The sequence below is a fragment of the Nycticebus coucang genome, chromosome 24 (genome assembly GCF_027406575.1).
Source record: "Nycticebus coucang isolate mNycCou1 chromosome 24, mNycCou1.pri, whole genome shotgun sequence".
Lineage (NCBI taxonomy): Eukaryota > Metazoa > Chordata > Mammalia > Primates > Lorisidae > Nycticebus > Nycticebus coucang.
The window spans coordinates 29,538,407-29,557,241 of NC_069803.1; the positions used below are offsets into that span (position 1 = coordinate 29,538,407).

The 18,835-nt window shown below is 48.9% G+C and overlaps 1 protein-coding gene across 4 annotated transcripts in view; it reads left to right on the forward strand.

Moving 5' to 3' along the window:
- Nucleotides 1-15,316, forward strand: part of GATA4 (GATA binding protein 4) — a 75,978-nt gene extending 60,662 nt beyond the window's left edge. For 3 of the 4 annotated variants that reach the window (XM_053578486.1, XM_053578484.1, XM_053578485.1), the window contains exons 3-7: nucleotides 7,833-8,002; nucleotides 8,933-9,058; nucleotides 11,284-11,371; nucleotides 12,502-12,653; nucleotides 13,619-15,316. In XM_053578486.1, the coding sequence (XP_053434461.1) occupies nucleotides 7,833-8,002; nucleotides 8,933-9,058; nucleotides 11,284-11,371; nucleotides 12,502-12,653; nucleotides 13,619-13,801 (719 nt within the window). In that variant the 3' untranslated portion in view covers nucleotides 13,802-15,316. The remainder of the gene's footprint in view (nucleotides 1-7,832; nucleotides 8,003-8,932; nucleotides 9,059-11,283; nucleotides 11,372-12,501; nucleotides 12,654-13,618) is intronic. The other variant, XM_053578487.1, reaches the window with a different exon arrangement.
- Nucleotides 15,317-18,835: the final 3,519 nt, after the last annotated feature.

The following is an 18,835-nucleotide window of genomic DNA, read 5'->3' on the forward strand; positions in this document are numbered from 1 at the left end:
GGTATAGGGAAAAAATACCGTCATTAGGGAAAGTTTCAAAAAATAGAAATTTAAAGCTCAATGCCATCTTTGAGTAGTCCCTTCTTTTCCTTGTTCCTTTGTCTACTTTTAAAATGGCATGCCAGCCCGTGGTTCTCGGGTGGGAAGGGGCCACCACTTTGACCATCCTCTGGGAGTCTACAGAAGTCACATTCTTGGTGAGTGACACCAGGGTACTTCTAACAGCAATGCAGCAGCCTGTGCTGTTCACGGACTTAGCTCTGCAAAGCACTTGGCCAGGTGTATCAAGATATTTCTCCTGGAGCTAGTGGCTGACCTAGCATTTAAAAAAAAAATGTTTTTCTCTTTAGAGACAGGGTCTCACTCTGTCACCCAGGTTAGACTGCAGTGGCATCATCATAGCTCATTGTAGCCTTGAACTCCTGGGCTCAAGTGATTCTCCCACTTTAGCCTCCGGAGTAGTTGGGACTACAGGTGCATGTCACCACCCCTGGCTTTTTATTTTATTTTATTTTATTTTGGTAGAGATGGGATGCTATTGTGTTGCTCAGACTGGTCTTGAACTCCTTGGCCTCAAGTGATCCTCCTGCCTCAGCCTCCCAAAGTGTTGGGATTACAGGTGTGAGCCACCTTGCCCAGCTCTGACCCTGCATTTTATGGGGACATTTTTATGCTGTAATTACATCCCCATGTGTGAAGGTTCATTGAAGTTCTCAAAATCTTCAGTGATGAAGGGGAGGAAGCATTTCCCTAACAGGTGAGCTAAAGAGCACTGAAACAGATGTGGCTTGAGAAGTTTCTTAGACCAGGCAATCTGGGAGCACAGAATACACGTGGACTTCCTATAGCCCTCCCTGCCGATCAAGACTGAAGTTCAACTACTGACAGCAACCGCCACTGGGGAAAGGGTGGGGACCTGGCCCTGTCAAGGCATCTATAGGCTGGAGCTGGGGGGGCCTGAGACTGGCTGATTGGGCAGGGGTCCACCCTAGCTCTGCTGTTGATCAGCTCTGAGTAGGCCCGTTTTCTACACCAAATGGTCATCCCTCATTGCACCACATGCTGGCTGACCTGGTAGGAGTGGAGGCTGGTTTTGAAAGTCCTAGACTTTGGCTCTGTGCCTGTAGCTCAGCGACCAGGGCGCTATCCACATACACTGGAGCTGGCGGGTTCAGATCCAGCCTGGGCCTGCCAAACAGCAATGACAACTCCAACCAAAACAAAATAGCCGGGTGTTGTGTTGGGCACCTGTAGTCCCAGCTACTTGGGAGGCTGAGGCAAAAGAATCGCTTAAACCCAAGAGTTAGAGGTTGCTGTGAGCTGTGATGCCATGACACTGTGTCCAGGGTGACAGCTTGAGACTCAAAAAAAAAAGGAAAAAGAAAGTTTTTAGACTTTCCAGGACGAGCTGCACAGAGGCAAGACAGGTGCTCAGCTCTCCCCAAGTCCCTTCAGTAACCAGGCCTGTTGTTTGTTGGAGCCTTCAAGCTCTTCTTTCTCTTTGTAATTTGCAATACTTCCTTGCATCTTAGGGGGTATATTTTCCTTTAGCCTATCATTTGTTCTTCAGCCTCTTTCTCTTCTGTCTGTCCCCTCCTCCCTTGTTTGTGGTGTTTTTCCTTCTGTTCAGAAGAATGTTCTCATTGTGACTTTTTCAAAAGCCCGAGTCACATGGCTCCACCTCAGGCCTGCAGCCACCCCCTGAGTAGTGCCAGAGTGCTGTAGTCCTGTCCTTCAGCAGTTGGAGACCCTGGTTCAGAGACCATTGGACTCTGCAGGGCCGCGCCTGTCCCCACATCTGTTCAGAAGCCTCGGAGCTTCCCAAATAAGAGCTTTCATCCTGCGGCCTGAACACTGGGATGGAGCCTGTGGGCTTCCTGCAACAGCCCTGTCACAGGCACTACCCCAGCCTGATAGAGCCCAGAAGACCCACAGCTCAAGAGCTGCCAGGAAAACCTCGGCGCTGTCTGCTCTTCGCGCCCAGACCTTGGCGCCAGCCGCAGGGACAGAGCTGGCCTGTCAGGAAATCCAAGCTCAGACTCTGGTGAATTTTGGATGGGACATGGTGCTGGGGTTCAACAGGGGACATCTGGATGGGGCTGGGACTTTGTTCCTAAAATCCCTTCAGTTCCTGGGGGAGGAGCTCCAGGCAGGCGACCTCAGACTGGGGACTGGCTCTTTCCGAGAAGCCTCCCCACTGAGAAGCCTCCCCACTGGGATCCTCTCCTTCCCTCCAGTCTCCCTTTTATAGCAGTGACAAGCTGTGCTGGGCCCAGGCTCTTTGCATTGTATTTTTGTGTCCTCTCTTCTGAATGTCAAGGATGTTGAAGATCCGAGACTCTAAAGTGGAGGGCTGGGGGCCAGGGAGAAGGCCCAGGCCCTGTCATTACTGGTTTTGAGCTGTGTATCCCCAGCTAGACCAAAACGACTCTGGGCGGAGATTTAGGCCCAATTTTTCTAACCTGTTTACACATCTAGCTCTTGCTACAGGGGCAAGTATGGCAAGTGTTTGAGCCTCGTGCCCTCAACAGAACAGTGGAGGGGCTGAGAGCACGTCTCCTCTGCCTCTGGGCGTGCAGGGGAGGGTCTCTCCAACACGGGCTGGGACTCAAGACCAGCCTTCCCGAGGAGGGGGAGGTCTGAGGGGCACATGCAGCCTGGGCTCTGTAGTGCCCGTGGGATGGCTGGCACCCAAGTGACAGCTTGAGCTTGCTCCACAGCAGGCAGGAGACAAGCCCAGTTCACGCGGTGCCGGGAGGTGTTGCCAAGCCTGCCCGGCCTTTGGTTTCTCTCTTTTCTGCTTCCCTTCCTCTCTGCCTTGCCTTCCCTATCCCCGATTTGCTGACCCCTCTGGAGCAGGGCAGGTGTGTTCCCCAAGGTGCTCGGGGCAGGGCAGGGATGAAGTGGGAGTCTTTGCCTCTGTTTACATCAACTATAGAAAGTTGTGGGTGGGGACCTTCAACTTCCTGCTCTACATTTTTCAGGACGGGAGTAGCTGGCCTCGGTTCTGAGCAATATGCATACTGTGCTCCATGACTGAGGAATATAGCTCAGTTTGTGTCCTATAATAAAGCAGGAACGTGGATAGCAGTAGGAGTTTGCTCCCCATCTTTGGGGTTAGGACACAATTCATTTTGTGCTTTGGATTGCTAAAATAATCATTAATGACTGTATCACATGAGCAGCAACTTGGAGACCCCATAAGTATATGTAGTCAGCCTTGTCGTCACTTGGTTCCTGGCCTGCAGTGCAAACTTGGCTGAGTCTGGGAGCAATAGGCCATGCCAAGCGCTGAGCTCGGCCCTCACAGTTGAGTAAGGTCAGATTCCCCAATCTCCTAGCTCTTGTATTTGTCCTCCCCCTCCCTAATAACCCTGCACCGGGGTTGTGCCTGGCCAGACACCCTCCCTCCTAACCCTCTAGCCCTAGCCTCCCAACTATAATCCATCACTGTTATCTCCTGTGATGTTTGCAAAGCTCTTTACAGCCATTGTTGTAAGTTTTTCCTCTCATTTGCAAAGCACTTTACAACTATTATTACAAGTCTTCCCACTGCCCACTTCTGGGCTGGATTCCCACTGCCTCCCAAGGGACGGGACCAATCCCGAGATGCCCAGCACTGAGGATGGGGTGGGTCTGGGTCTGAGGTCGAAGGCCTCCACTGTGCCCTCCTGCCTTAGGAGTCACACCTGCTCTCTGGGAAGTTCCACCCAGTGCTCTTCCGAGGAAGGAATGAGAAGTAATTTTTACCAAGGTTCACACCAGAATGTAGTGCTGGTTTGGGGCTCACAGCCTGTCACTCCTCCACCCCCCAGAATAGGCACTAAGCAGCAAGGTTGGAACTTCATTCTCTCTGTTCTTCAGTCCAAGAAAAATACAGATGGCACCAAGAAAATGTATACACACCTGAAGAAAGGGAAAAACTGTATTAAAATCGCAGTACTCAAAACCAATAACAAAAGAGGAATCCAAGTTATATTGAGCATTCTTGAAATTGCAGAAGTCAAACCTGACTTGAGGATTATAACTTTAATAAGGATTTTTCTGTTTTAAAAATGTATGTACATTTTTTGGCACCCTCTGTATCTAAGTGTCAGATGTAATAGTATAAAATAATACCGTCCACAGTACTGATGAGGAGCTACTTATGGTGATCAGATTTGGGGTGGGGGGTATAAGTTTATGGGGCATAGATGCACAGACTTTTGTTTCTATTGTTTAATCAGATTTTTTAAATTGGCAATAATAACATTACAGAATGGTGTTTTTAAAAAAGAAATGTCTACACAATTTAACTAGAGTTAAAAGCTGCTTCCCTGTAGTCTTGGCTGTCATTGCAGTGTCTGTGGTTTTAGGTGCTGTATTTTTCATTTAACATCGTGGGGTAAGCCTTTTCCTCTATGGATACATTGTCTTTATAATAATCATCCTTAAAAACTTGGGCGGCGCCTGTGGCTCAAGGAGTAGGGCGCCGGTCCCATATGCCGGAGGTGGCGGGTTCAAACCCAGCCCTGGCCAAAAAAAAAAAAAAAAAAAAAAAAACTTTATGTAACATTTCAGTGAGCAGGTTGGAAGGCAAGATTTTGTAGCAGAAAATATAGAAACTTCGGCAGATTTGAAGGTGTAGATAATTATCTGACTTGGCATCTCCAGAAAACATGCCTCCAAATGCTGTACTGGGTGGTGTGTGGGGTTTTCACACTTCCTACCCTAGACAGGTAGCATCTGTCACCAGTGGCCAACTCAGTTGAGGGTATGTTCTAAAAAGGAGTTGAGTAAAACTGTTGCTCACTACGGATATGCGGGTCTAATTCATGGACTAGATCATTAGCATTGTGACAGCAAGTCTCCCTTGTAGTTCCTGGGACATGTGAGTGATTAAATAGCTGATGCTTAGTAAATATTTGTCATTGACGAATGAGTATTTGCCAGCCTCCAATGACTTTACCTAGTCAGTAGAACAGTTGCTTAAATGCACAATCCATCCTCCTCCAAGGACTGCGGCGTCCACTAATAAGATTCTGTCCCTGCATGTGAAAGAGTGACTGGGAAGAGCAGAGGGAAGCTCCCCTCCAGAGAAGAGATTTTTGACTGTGGAGTTTAAATGAAACAGAATGTAGGAAAGAAGATGCTTTACTTTTATTTGTTTATTTATTATTATTATTTTTTATATACCATTTGACATATTTTCATCACACTGGTTAACATAGCCTTCCTGGCATTTTCTTAGTTATTGTGTTAAGACATTTATATTCTAACAGCCGGGCGTTGTGACGGGCGCCTGTAGTCCCAGCTACTCTGGAGGCTGAGGCAGGAGGATCGCCTAAGCCCAGGAGCTGGAGATTGCTATGAGTTGTGACGCCACAGCACTCTACCGAGGGTGACAAAGTGAGACTCTGTCTCAAAAAAAAGACATTTATAGTCTACATTTACTAAGTTTCACATGTACCTTTGTAAGATGCACTGCAGGTGTAATCCCACCAATCACCCTTCCTCTGCCCATCCTCCCCCTCCCACCCCTCTCTCTGCCCCTTCCCCATAGTCTTAGGTTATAATTGGGTGTTTTACTTATTTTTAAAAGAAGGGTGTGTATCTTTATCTTTTAGAGCAGCGTTCTGAGATACATATGAATGAAAGGACAGAATGGGATTTTCCTCAAAAACACAATATGGGGGAGAGTGGGCAGAGGTGTAGTTAAGGCAAGATTGACTATAAATTGTCTGAAACTCTATAATGGTTTAATAAGAGTAAATTAAATATTCTGTCCACTTTTGAACGTGTAAAACAGAATAAGAGGGTGGCACTAGGTTTGGGCGGGAAAGGATCTGAACCTCTCATGCGTGACTTGGGCTAGAATGCCGCGTCTTCAATTTTGAGGCTCTGGCGCCATCTAGTGTTTGTTTGGGCACCCGACAAAACTGCCGGAGCTGCTCCTCTGAGTGTGGGTTGGCTTCGCGGTCGCCAATTTCTTCCCACTGTGGACTCCTGGTCCCTCCACCTCCCTCACAGGAGAACCTGGATTGAGGAGCAGTCTGATGGCTACAGGAAAGGGCTTGGAGGTGGCAAAGACAGTGCTGACAAAGGTGGTCCAGGTGGGAGCAAGCCGTGGATAGCAGTCAGTTTCATGTGACTCTGGCAAGGCAGGTGACCTTGGTGGAAGGCCCTTAGTTTGACCCAGGTGTAAAAATAGCCTCTCCTGTGACGGCTGTGCTCAGTGCCCCGGCCTGAGCAAACAGCCCCTCACACCTGCACACTGTTTACTCGGTGTGGACACACAGCTACCTGTGTGCAGGTGCAGATGACTGTTGGTGTACCCAGAGTTGGGGGGAGGGCTCCCCAACATCCTCTTCTCCAGCCCACATTCCCTTAGAGCAGGTAGCTGGGCCACCGAACCAGCAAAATTTGCCCCCTTCACTCCCTGGGCTGGGTCTTGATGGAGAGAAAGCTCTTTAATTACCTCCCTCCCATAATCTCCCCCCACACACACACACTCCCCCACATACACAGCTTTCACTGGAGGAGAATCTAACCTTTCCTCTGGCAACAGGACAAGAATGTTTTGGAGACTGAGGTAATTATGTTTAAGGATAGAACAGAGTCAAAGACTTCTGGAAGTTCTGAATCAGGCTTTATATAGATCACAGGAATAAGAAAGCTGGCCCCGTCTGCCAAAGGCAAAGAGAATGGACGTAAGTGGAATTTGTCAACCGTAACATTCTAAAGACATGGAAGATAAGGGTGATGGGGAAGGAGCGTGGCAAACCATGGAAGCCTTCATCAGAGCAACTCCAAAGTAGTCTTGCTTATAATATGCACCTATATTTTATGTACTAATAGGCAAGAAAAAGTGTCAAACCATGATACAGGAGTACTGCAGGTGTATTACAATACGAAAGATGAGCTAGTGAAGCCTTTTTTTGATGAGAAGTTTAGAAAATTCCAAGAACTCAGAAATCTAGTACCTTTGACTAGTAGAAATTCTACTTTTATTTAGGAGAAGATTCTAAGGAATAACTAGAAATACATAGATTCACATACAAAGCAAGCATTTAGAGGACAATGTCCATAACACTGGTGACAGTCTGCATTTTCTTTACACATTTAGGTACTTTCTTTTCTTCTTTTTCTTTTTACAGTTTTTGGTTGGGGCTGGGCTTGAACCTGCCACTCCTGGTATATGGGGCCGGTGCCCTACTCCTTGAGCCATAGGCACCGCCCCATTTAGGTACTTAATGATTTTCCCAAATATGTATTATATTTTTATTCAAAGGGAAAAGTAATTTTTTTTTTTTTTTTTTTTTTGCAGTTTTTTTGGCCGGGGCTGGGTTTGAACCCGCCACCTCCTGCATATGGGGCCGGCACCCTACTCCTTTGAGCCACAGGTGCTGCCCGGGAAAAGTAATTTTTTTAACAAGACTGTAATGGGGAAAAGTCATCTTAATTTTGAAAGGATAAAAAGAAGAGAGAAAGGTCTGAGGGGACCTCGGTGTTGGGTGAGAACCCAGGGCTGAAGGCTCTGAATGCAAGATCTGGACAGAAGTCCAGACTGGTCACCTCCCAGCCCAGGCCTCTGCTGATCCCTGCCATGATTCTTCCTTTTCTTATGCTTTGGGAATTGTGGCTTGGACAGCTAGAGTCAAAGTGTCCGCTTCCATCACATTCCTGTGAGCCGCTGCCCCAGGGTTTGGGGGCAGAGAGAGGATGGGTGGGGAAAGCCCACAGCGGCCTTTCCCTCCTTCTAAGCACACTCCAGATTCTCAGATGTAAGGTGCAGGGCATCAACAGAGAATTAATCCTCCGTGCCTTTTCCTGCCTGTTTGCTGTCTACCCAGTAGATATGTTCGACGACTTCTCAGAAGGCAGAGAGTGCGTCAACTGTGGAGCCATGTCCACTCCACTTTGGCGGCGGGATGGGACCGGACACTACCTGTGCAACGCCTGCGGCCTCTACCACAAGATGAACGGCATCAACCGGCCCCTCATTAAGCCGCAGCGCCGCCTGGTGAGCACCGCCCGCACCGCCCCTGCCCCCCACCCTCTCACCCTACCCCTCCCTGCAGGGCTCTGGCCTTGGTGTGAAAGCCTCTGGTTTTAAGTTTGGGGATTGGATGGTGTGGTCTGAGGGGTTAGATGGGTGGGAATGACAGAGTACCCATAGTACTGGTAGAGTGTCAGCCACCAGGAGGGTCCAGGCCAGCTAGTTCAACCCCTTCCATGGGCACGTGTGGAAAAAGAGGCTCAGAAAAGCTGACGGCCCCATTCCTCAGCGTCTCCAACCAGAATCCAGCTCCCTGGTTCCTGATCCAGTGTCTTCCTGAACGACCTCCATTCCCACCGACCCCAGGAGCCCCTTCAGTAGAGGCTGTTCTGTATTCGCCCTGTTTTCAGTTGACCAACCCTCCAAAGCCCAGGGGGTTATGCAGCTTGTTTTGGCCCCGTGGCAGGGAAGGATTTGGGAGCAGGACCCAGATTCTGGGACTTGGGTTTCATACTCTTTGTGAATGTAATTTGATTTTGAACACCACCAGCTGGTTTCTGTGAATATCGGGGAGGGAGGATCAAGGGAACAAACCCTGTGCTTCCCTTCCTTGAGGTCTCAAAGCTCCTTCCCTGCCACCTGCGCCCAGCACTTGAAGCCAACTCTACATCTACTTTAGAAAGAAGCTTCTCTGCCTACGGTGCCCGTGTTAGCTGGGTTACTTGTGTGATGATGACTGGCAGGATGAAAACCAGGTCTCCAGTGCCCAAATTCACTGTCCTTCCTGGTAGCAGAAGTCTTGTTCTCAGGCACTCCCAGGAACAGCTTAGGGAGCGGGAGAGGCAGGTGCTGTCACTGGTCCGAGATTTCACGTGAGGCTATCACGGCCTCACCGCACCCACTAGGGCGGCCCACCTTTCCCCCGGACTTGAGGGGTCTGTTCCCGTGTTGCAGTCTGCCTCCCGCCGCGTGGGCCTCTCCTGTGCCAACTGCCAGACCACCACCACCACGCTGTGGCGCCGCAACGCCGAGGGGGAGCCGGTGTGCAACGCCTGCGGTCTCTACATGAAGCTCCACGGTGTAAGTGGACCTGGACCCCGCGCCCTGCCTGGTGGGGTGGCCATGCGCTTTCATTCCCATCCCTCTGTTCTCAGTCTTTTCAAACTAGAACCCATTTTTCCTTCTCAATGATGATATTTACATTTGGAAGGGAATCTTCACAACTTTTCTGATCTGTTTTATCTTTAACGTTGTCTAATTTTCATTCTGGTTATGCACAGGAGTGTATGTGGTATACCGTATGATTTGTAGTCACTATGCATCACAACAAAGGTGATGTTTCAATCAGGGGCATAACAGGATAGTTTATTTAAGAATAATTGTATTGACATAAGTGCTCTTTATTTGGAAAACAGCAAAGCCTGATTCCCACTTCCTGCGTTAAACAAAAATAAACTTAGGTGAATTAAAGCTATTACATGTAAATAAAACATCTCTGAAATAAAATGAAACAAAAGTAGTAGATAATGCAATATTGACTAGGCAATTAATTGAACACAATAAAAATACCAAGCGATATTAATACTAGAAGAATATGTAAGGGAAGTATTTACATAACCTTGGGAATAGGAGCACTTCTTCAGCAAGCTCTTCAAGCTCTAAAGCCACAAGAGAAAAGTCAGATACGTTTGATAGTATAAACATGTAACATCAGTGTCTGGAAATGACGCCTAAGAAAATAAAAGCTAACAAACACAGTAGGAGAAAAAGTTAGGATTTTCAGAATACAAAAAGTTTCCACAAAGCTCTTGGCATTTAGATGTGGAACAATCTCATTAACATAGTGTTTTCTATTCTCAAAAGGCAGGGTGCAGGATAATATGCACGGCATAATATGGTACCACTTTAATAGACAGACAGAGCAGCATTTACATGTGGGTGCTTGTGAGTACTAGGGCACCTCTGCAGAGCCCAGAGGAGGTCTGTAGCACAGGGTGGGCGCCTCTCGGAAAGGAATGGAGGGGCATGCCAAGGAGCAGAGACTGGAGGACACTCTTTCCACTATATCCTCCCTTCGTAGCTTTTAACTGGTCCATATGCAAGTCTTGTGCAGATGTAAGTTAAATTGAAACAAAACAAAACCCAAAACAGAAACAGATCTGACCACGTAATAAGAAAATGGTCCATGCCTGTAATCCTAGCCCTCAGGGAGGATCAAGCTCAGGAGTTCAAGATCAGTAGGGGTAAGAGCAAGACTCTGTCTCTACTAAAAACAGAAAACAATTAGCTAGGCATGGTAGTGGGTGCCTGTAATTCCAGCTACTTGGGAGGCTGAGGAAGGAAGATCACTTGAGCCTAGGAGTTTGAGGTTGTTGTGAGCTGGGCTGAGGCCACTGTACTTTAGCCTGGGCAACAGAGGGAGACTCTGTTGACAATGACAATCGGTCCCCATCCCCATAGCTCCCCAAATGGGCAAAAGATATGAACAGAGAACTCACGGAAGCATCCAGATAGCCATGAAACCCGTGTGGGTGCTGCACTGAAAAACAGGGAAACAACTGAAAACAGCCTGTTGTAAATGAAATTCATTATCTTGCCCGTATGTTTGGCCAACATTAAAATATGTGTTAAAGCCCATCAGTCCTGCTGTTGATTTGGGGAAATAGGTACGCTCATGCATTACTGGTTTGTATGTGAATTGCTGCATATACTAACTTAGCAGTATAAGGCCAAACACACACACACCTTTTGGTTGATTCTATAGCTCTTCTGTTGGGAAACTAGCCGATTAAAACACACACGCGCGCACACACACACAATGATATTTGAACTATTTATTGCTGCAGTATGTCCAGTGGCAAAAACTAAAAACAACCTTAAAGCCCCATGAAAGAGTGGCTGAATAATTATGGGCATCCTACGATGAGGACTATTGGACAGAACTTTACAATTAATAATTTAGAGCCATACATCTGGACCCAGAAAATGGAAGGGCACATTGCAAAGTAATATGTCTATCATGACTCGGTATTGTGGGTGTTGAGGTCCATTAAACAGATGCGTGGACAGACAAGTGAATGCGTAAACCCACACCACGTACGTGCATGTGTAGATATGTGTGTACACCCACGTGTGAAAGAGTTTTTAAGAACGGAAGAACATAGCAGGAGTTCCAGGGGACTGTGTACCTAGTCTCAGCCCGGAGGTTGTGGAGCAATTGCTTAGATGTTGCCTGTGCTTATTTCAGTATTATAGCAGATTGTGCACAGATGCAAAGCCGTTTATTTTGACCTGTGACCCTCTAGGTCCCCAGGCCTCTTGCAATGCGGAAAGAGGGGATTCAGACCAGAAAACGGAAGCCCAAGAACCTTAACAAATCTAAGACACCAGCAGGTGAGGAAAGGTTCTGTGTGTAACTGTATTAATAAGTCAGTAGCCCTCAGCGTGTGAGAATGACGCCCTGGCTTAGCCAGGCCAGCTCAGGCTGCCTAGGTACAGTGACAACATTGTTCCTTCCTGGCTTTTCAGGACAGAACAAGAAACTCAGTTAAAAGATAACATTGGTGGGGTGCGGTGGCTCATGCCTGTACTTCTAGCACTCCAGGAGGCATAGGCAGGTGGATGGCTTGAGCTCAGGAGTTCAAGATCAGCCTGAGCAAGAGTGAGACCCCGTCTCTAATAAAAATAGAAAACCTAAGCTGGGTGTGGTGGATTCCTGTAGTCCTAGTTACTCAGGAGGCTGAGGCAAGAGGATCACTTGAGCCCAGGGGTTTGAGCTTGCTGTGAAGTGTAATGAGGCCATAGCACTCTACCTGGGGTGACAGAGTGAGACTCTGTCTCCAATCAAAAAAAAAAAAGAACATCAGCAAGAAATGAACGGGGGGGTTTTGAAGCAGGCTCACCTCAGCCTGATCACTGCTATTTGCAAAGGCTGCACTGGGTCTGAAAGAGAGAGAGACATTCTTGGTCCCTTTGTCTTTGGTATTGCAGACACCCCAAAACTCAATTCCTTCCAGTCCTCTCTGGGGTACGATCTAGGAAGACGGGGCCCCTTAACCGTGTTCCTAGTAGATTGATCTGTGAACCAGAAAGCTAAATTTAGCAGTGAAACCAAATCTGTGTCCCACTTGGTGTGAATATTCATCTGTTTTGCTATGGAGATACTGATGTATTTAACTAGAGGACATTGCCCTGACTCCACTGCAGGTACCCTGTCATATACAGTATTTGTAATTTTTTTTTTAAAATTTCAAGAAGTTTTGAATCCTGAACACATGTGGTGTCAAGAGTTTGAGATCTGGAGTGGGGGCCATGTGAGCCGTCATTTGAAAAAGTCCCCTTGGAATTCTGATACTTCGACCCCATTTTGAGAACTACTGTCCCCTCACTGATAAGGACCCCTGCTTCTCTCCCCAGCAAATGTAAATAAAGCCCTCATTATGGACCTACCCTGGCTGTCTCAAAGGGCCGCCGTCCACCTGTCCCTGCCCCTGGTCTGGTGTCCTGACTCTGCCTTGTTCCAGGTCCTTCCGGCAGTGAGAGCCTCCCTCCCACCAGCGGCACCTCCAGCAACTCCAGCAACGCCCCGAGCAGCAGCAGCAGCGAAGAGATGCGTCCCATCAAGACAGAGCCCGGCCTGCAGTCTCACTACGCCCACGGCAGCTCCATGGCCCAGGTGCGTGCCTCAGACGGGCTGCGGGGAGGTGGGCTACAGAGGCCTGGGAGACCAGGCTAGCACTGGGCAGGAGCTTGCCCTAGGCTGCCCCAGCCTCCCACCCTCAAACCTCCCATATCCCCTAGTCCAGGAGCGTCTGCACAAGGCTGGGGAATGCAGGGTATTTCAGAACATCTCATCAAGCTACAGTGATTTGGACACACAATGACACACAAATATTTAGCAGCTCCTCTGTGTTCTGGCCCTTGGAGACAAGGAGAATGAAGTCCAGGGGCTGACACAGAGCGGTGGGGATGGAGAGGAAGGGAACTCACCATAGCAACTAAAACCAGAGAGGTGTGGGGCAGGTGTCTCTGGGCAAGCCTGTCTCCTAAGCTAGAGAGAGGAGGTTAGACCTTGGCCTGGAAAGAATTTATCAGGAGGAGGTGGGGTGGGAAGAGCCCCCCTGGCAGTGGCAGAGGCAGGTGGATGGGTGGGTACTGATGGAGAGGACACAGGTAGGACATCATGAGGTCCAGCTCTGTGTGTGTGTTGGGGGACTGCCCAGCAGCAGCCCCGTTCTCCTCTTTTGGAGATCTACTCTGATCTATCCCCTGCACTTGAGAGAGGATACGTCCTAACCAGCTTTTTATTGCCTGGGAGAACCTGGTTCTGGGCAGGAAGAATGGCTTCTCTGTTTGAACGTGGAGACGTGAGGGTGACGGGAGTGTGGACGATGTCCATGCAGAAACCACAGTGTCCACAAACACTGGGTTACAGTCCCCCACTGTATGCTGCGCTCCGAGGCAGCTGGGGAGTCACCCAGACCCTCCAGATTGCAGGGATTAGGAAAATCAGAGAAAGACTCCTTGGTCCCTGGGAGCCATCCTGGGACACAGGCACAGTGGGGTCCCCTCCCCAGCACAGATCTCCTGAGCCCTCAAGAGTGATTTTTTCAGCCTCATCATGTGCTCTCTGCTTTCCAGACGTTCTCAGTCAGCACGATGTCCGGCCACGGGCCCTCCATTCACCCGGTGCTCTCAGCCCTGAAGCTCTCCCCACAAGGCTATGCAGCCCCCATCAGCCAGTCCCCACAGGGCAGCTCCAAGCAGGACTCTTGGAACAACCTAGTCTTGGCTGATGGTCACGGGGACATAATCACGGCGTAATCTTCCCTTCTTCCCTCCCAAATTCCTGCATGGACCTGGGAGCTGGGGGACAGCAGATAGCCAGGCCCCGCGCTCCCGGGGCCCGGCCTCCTCAGTCTGGGATGACTCCAGAGGAACGACTGGGAAGAAGCTTGAAGTCGCCTGTCTGGTCAGGGGCCGTGGGTGTTGGATTTTCGCAGATGCCTTTTCAAAGTGGGGGACTGGGAAGAGCCCACCCACCATGACGAGCAGGCAGAGTATCTCTGTGAGTGGAGACTTCGTTCCATTCTCTGCCCCACCCTGTCCCTGACGGGAGACAACACGTCCTCCTTCCTTGTTCTTCCACCACTGTGGCCTAAAACAGTGGTTTCTCCATTGTGTTCCCAGTGCCCAGATCTAAGGGTGAGGAAAAGGCAGGGCCCTGGGAGGGCACCTGTTTGACGTGTGTGGATGGGTACTGTGGGCACCTGTGCCCTTGCCCAACACTCCCCTTCAGGCATGGCACATCCCCGTGTCCCCCTGGCCAAATCTGACTCCACAACACTGGGTGTAACTCAGATGTCACTGAACACCTCCTGGGGAGATGGGCAGCTGCTTCACCCACCATGTGGCAGAGCTTCCTCCAAGTGCGGTTCAGCACCTGTGCCCCCAGGATTCTCCCCCACTGCGGGCTTCGTCCTTTGCTCCTTCCTCTCTTCACTTCTAAGCCCTCTTAAATAAAAATTCCTCCTACAGTTCTGAGCAATTCAGCTCTGCCTTCGGCTTGGACTTGTCTCTCCGGTGGTAAAACAAGAGCTCTGTAGTCTAGCCAGACAGTGCCCCCTCCATTCTGTCCCCAACATCCTTCCTCCACCCGCCGCACAGGGAGGGGCCGTGCTGCTCAGCTAAGCTCAGCAAACTCACCTGCGCTGTGAGAGCCTCCTGAAGACAGTGTCTGGTGGATACCATCCTGCTGGGGGTCAGGGGCTTTTCGAGATTTCCCGGGGCTGCTGTCCTGTGGAGGTAGGCCCCTTGGCCAGTCAGCAGCCCAAGGCCCCAAGCCCTTGAACTTTGCATCTTTTCCCCAATAGAAATCTTTTGTCCAGGAGGCAAAAGCCAGAGATTTTGCAACATAAATTCAAAGCAAACAAATGTAATAAAATTCATGGAAAGAAAGAAGATTGCCGGGAAGAGAAGATGCTGGAAGTCGCTGAGGGTGGGCCTGGCAAAGGGCTGCAGCTCCGCCTCCTTCTCCTCAGTTCCTGCCTGGACACGGGGGCTCACAAGGCCCATCCGGGGCCCTTGTTATTGGCACAGCAGTGGCTGCCTGTGGTGTGACTATGCCCACCCCAAAACACCAGTCCCCCATTCCAAGATCCTCCTGGCTGTAGCAGAGAATATCTTTAAACCAAGATTCTGTTTTAATCATCATTTACATTGTTTTCTTCCCAGAAGCCACCTCATATACCCACCCTAACCCACAAACCTGTTAACATTGTCTTAAGGTGAAATGGCTGTAAAATCAGTATTTAACTAATAAATTTATCTGTATTCCTCCTTCCCCTTCTCTTCCCTTAGAGGTTGATACTGACATTCCTTTCCAGGGACTCTGAGCTGCTGAGGCCTCTCTGCTGATCCACTCACAGGCTGCTTCAGATATCAGTCTCCCCCTCTCTTTATTCTTGGCTGCTGCCCAAGGCATCCTCCGCAGGTGGCAGTGGCTGGTGAAAAGAAGCTCATCCTAGCCCTGCTGCTGACCACCAGGAGGCCTCAGGTCACCCAAGGCTTTCATTTCCTAGGACAGGGGTGGATGAACCACGACAGAGATCACTTGATATGTGTATGTAGGAGGGACATTTTAGAGCTTCCCCCCAGGCCCCTTTCTCCAGCCCCACCTGATTTAAGGTGTGTGTTGGCAGGTGGCCCTGAATAACAGAATCTTACGTAGGCCTGGGGCCTGGGCTCTGCTGAGCAAAGCATTGGGTACAACGCAGGGGCACATGCTTTCCAATGTAAAGGAGTATCTGTATTATCCAAGAATCCCCCAGGCACTGCGGTCCTAGTAGTACTGGTGGGAAACCCTTCCAGGAATCAACCCCCTTCCTCACCTGCCAGAATGGTCTAATCATGCCCCTTTCCTTGGACATTTCCTTAAATGACTTTCAGCCTTATCACAGCCAAAGTCCCCTTTACCCTGCTGCCACCACCCCCCACCACAGTCCCCATGTTTTGAAATAGTTTTATCTACATGATCATTTGGATTATCCTTATTTTTCATAAATCAAAAACATAACGGGCTGGGTACAGTGGCTTATGTTTGTAACCCCAGCAGTTTGGGAGGCCGAGGAAGGAGGATCACTTGAGGCTAAGAGTTCAAGACCAGCCTACGCAACATAATATGACACTATTTCTACAAAAACATAAGAAAAATTTGCTGGTTGTGGTGGTATGTGCCTGTAGTCCCAGCTACTTAGGAGGCTGAGGCAGGATGATGGCTGCAGTGAGCTATGAATACACCACTGCTCTCAGCTTGGACACAGAGTGAGACCCTGTGTCTAAACAAACAGGCAAACAACTCCCCCCCATCACTGCATGTCAGTTATACCTCAAATTAAAAAAGAACAAAATTCATGACTGTTAATCTTGCTAACAAGTACCAGAGAGTAAGTACACTAAGCTGAGTTCCTGCCTAATGCAAAGACATTCAATTTAGTTTATTTTATGTTCTTGTTATAGACCCTAAGCAGATGGTAACCTGAGTTCACTAGTTCGAGACCAGGCTGAGCAAGAGAAAACCCCCATCTCTTAAAATAGCCAGGCATGAGGCAGGTTCCTTTAGTGCCAGTTCCTTGGGAGGCTGAGGCGAGAGAATCACTTGAACCCAAGAGTTTGAGATTGCTATGAGCTATGATGCCATGGCACTCTACCCAGGGTGACAGAGTGAAAGTCTGTCTCCAAAAAAAAAAAAAAAGACCATGAGCAAGACCCTGTCTCTACTAAAAATAGAAAAATTAACTGGGTGTGGTGGTGGGGGGGTGCCTGTAGTCCTAGCTACTTGGGAGGCTGAGGTAAGAGGGTCACTTACTTGAGCCCGGGAGTTTGAGGTTGCTGTCAGCTAGGCTGATGCCATGGCACTCTAGCCTGAGCAACAGAGTGACTTAAAAAAATAAAAATAAAAATGAAGGACGAGGCAACAGAATTGCCTGAGCCCAGGAGTTGGAAGTTGCTGTGAGCAGTGTGACACCACAGCACTCTACCAAGGGTGATAAAGTGAGACTCTGTCTCTAAAAAAAAAAAGGGCTGGGGACTGGTGTGGTGACTTATACCTATAATCCTAGCACTCTAAGAGGAGCTCAGGAGTTTGAGACCAGCCTGAGCCAAAGCAAGACCCTGTCTCTAAAAATAGCCCAGTGTTGTGGCAGGTGCCTGTAGTCCCAGCTACTCAGGAGGCTAGGGCAAGAGAATCACTTGAGCCCAAGAGTTTGAAGTTGCTGTGATCTATGACCCCATCGCACTCTACCAAGGGTGACAAAGTAAGACTCTGTCTCAAAAAAAAAAAAAAAAAGAATTCCAGCCAAGGTAGCCACATGGGAAACATTTCTGGGTCTTCCATGTTGCTACACTGAAGAACAGGGCTTGCTGTACTTTAGTTCAGTGTGTTTTCCTAATCTATCAAATGACCTTGGCCTCTGCTTCCTACCCAACTGCTTGGATGAGGAGCCGCAGGCTATGAACTGGAATACCGCTAGGGCTTTCCACGGGGCCCCCCCACAGAGCATTTGGAGTAAGTCATTTCTGTAATATGAAGCAATTTGGGGCAATCTTTAATTTTTTAACTTAGGGTGGGAGTCACAGACCTAGCTGAGAATGCACAAAAATTGTGCCCACTTTCCCCAGAAAGCTGTACATAGCTTGTGATTTGCACCCCACTCACCGTTTTTGGGGGCTTTATGAACTCTGGAAACTTTTCCATATACCCCAAGTTAAGAACACTTGGCTTGAGGCTCTGGTTTAGTCCAGAGCTGTGAGGCTGTGTCTGCCACCAGATTAGCTCCACCCAGGGTGTCCTGGCACTTGGTGTGATGAGTTGGGCCCAGAGTAAACCTTCCTGTTTAGCTATGAAGTGAAGCAATTGAACAATCCCTGGGCTGGTGTCAAGGCCCCTGCAGCTGCTCTTGGCTCCAGGGAGGTTCTGTAGCCTAAGACTAGCTGTTTGCACAATAGTCCAAAGACAGGGCTGGTAATCTTCTGCTAACCCCCTCTTACTAGGAAGGTACAAATCTGGGCCCCACAGTGGGGAGACAGGAGATCTGCGGCTAAGGATTTGGAAAGTTGGTATCCTTAAGGTTTCCAATAGCTGGCCTGGGAGATTTGAGTAGATCAGAAAGAAAACTGAACCCTCCTAAGAAAAAGGAAGCTTGGGTTGGAATACCATTCCTTACTCATTTGCAGACCAAGAGGGGTCTCAGAGAATATCTGGTGCAAACTGTCCTGTCCTGCTGCTGAGGAAAGTTACTCAAAGCCATGGAGCTGGCACCAGGAAGAGCAGCCTTTGCTCACTACCCATTGTCACTAGGAAGGCCCTGAGACTGGCAGGAGATACTGTCCCTGCAGTTAGCGCACCCAATGGGTGGTGCCCACATCTGGATCTCCCTTTCAGCCTCCAGGACAGCCTGAGTTTTCAAACTATCAATCTGGGATCAGCCTCCAAACCCTGCTAACAAAAAGCACCTACATTGAGCACTGTTGCATCAGACACTGCTAATAGCTTCATGTAGCCACAGAAAATATTTACACGTCTTCCCAATTATGTTTTGCACACAAAGATTTTAAGTCACTTGTTCAAGGTCACAGAGCTAAGTGCAAATTGGGATTCAAACCACATCTACTTGACTCCAGAGTCTTGGCTTTCACACCTTACCCCTGCCTCTCCGAAAGATGGACCCCCCCCCCCCACCAGCCTCAGTCTAGAGTGTCTCAAAGTCTATCTAGAAATTGAAGAAAATCCTTGGTTCCAAATTCTCCCAACTTAAACGTGAAGAAAGGACCAAAACATGAGTTTAAAAGAATGTGGAT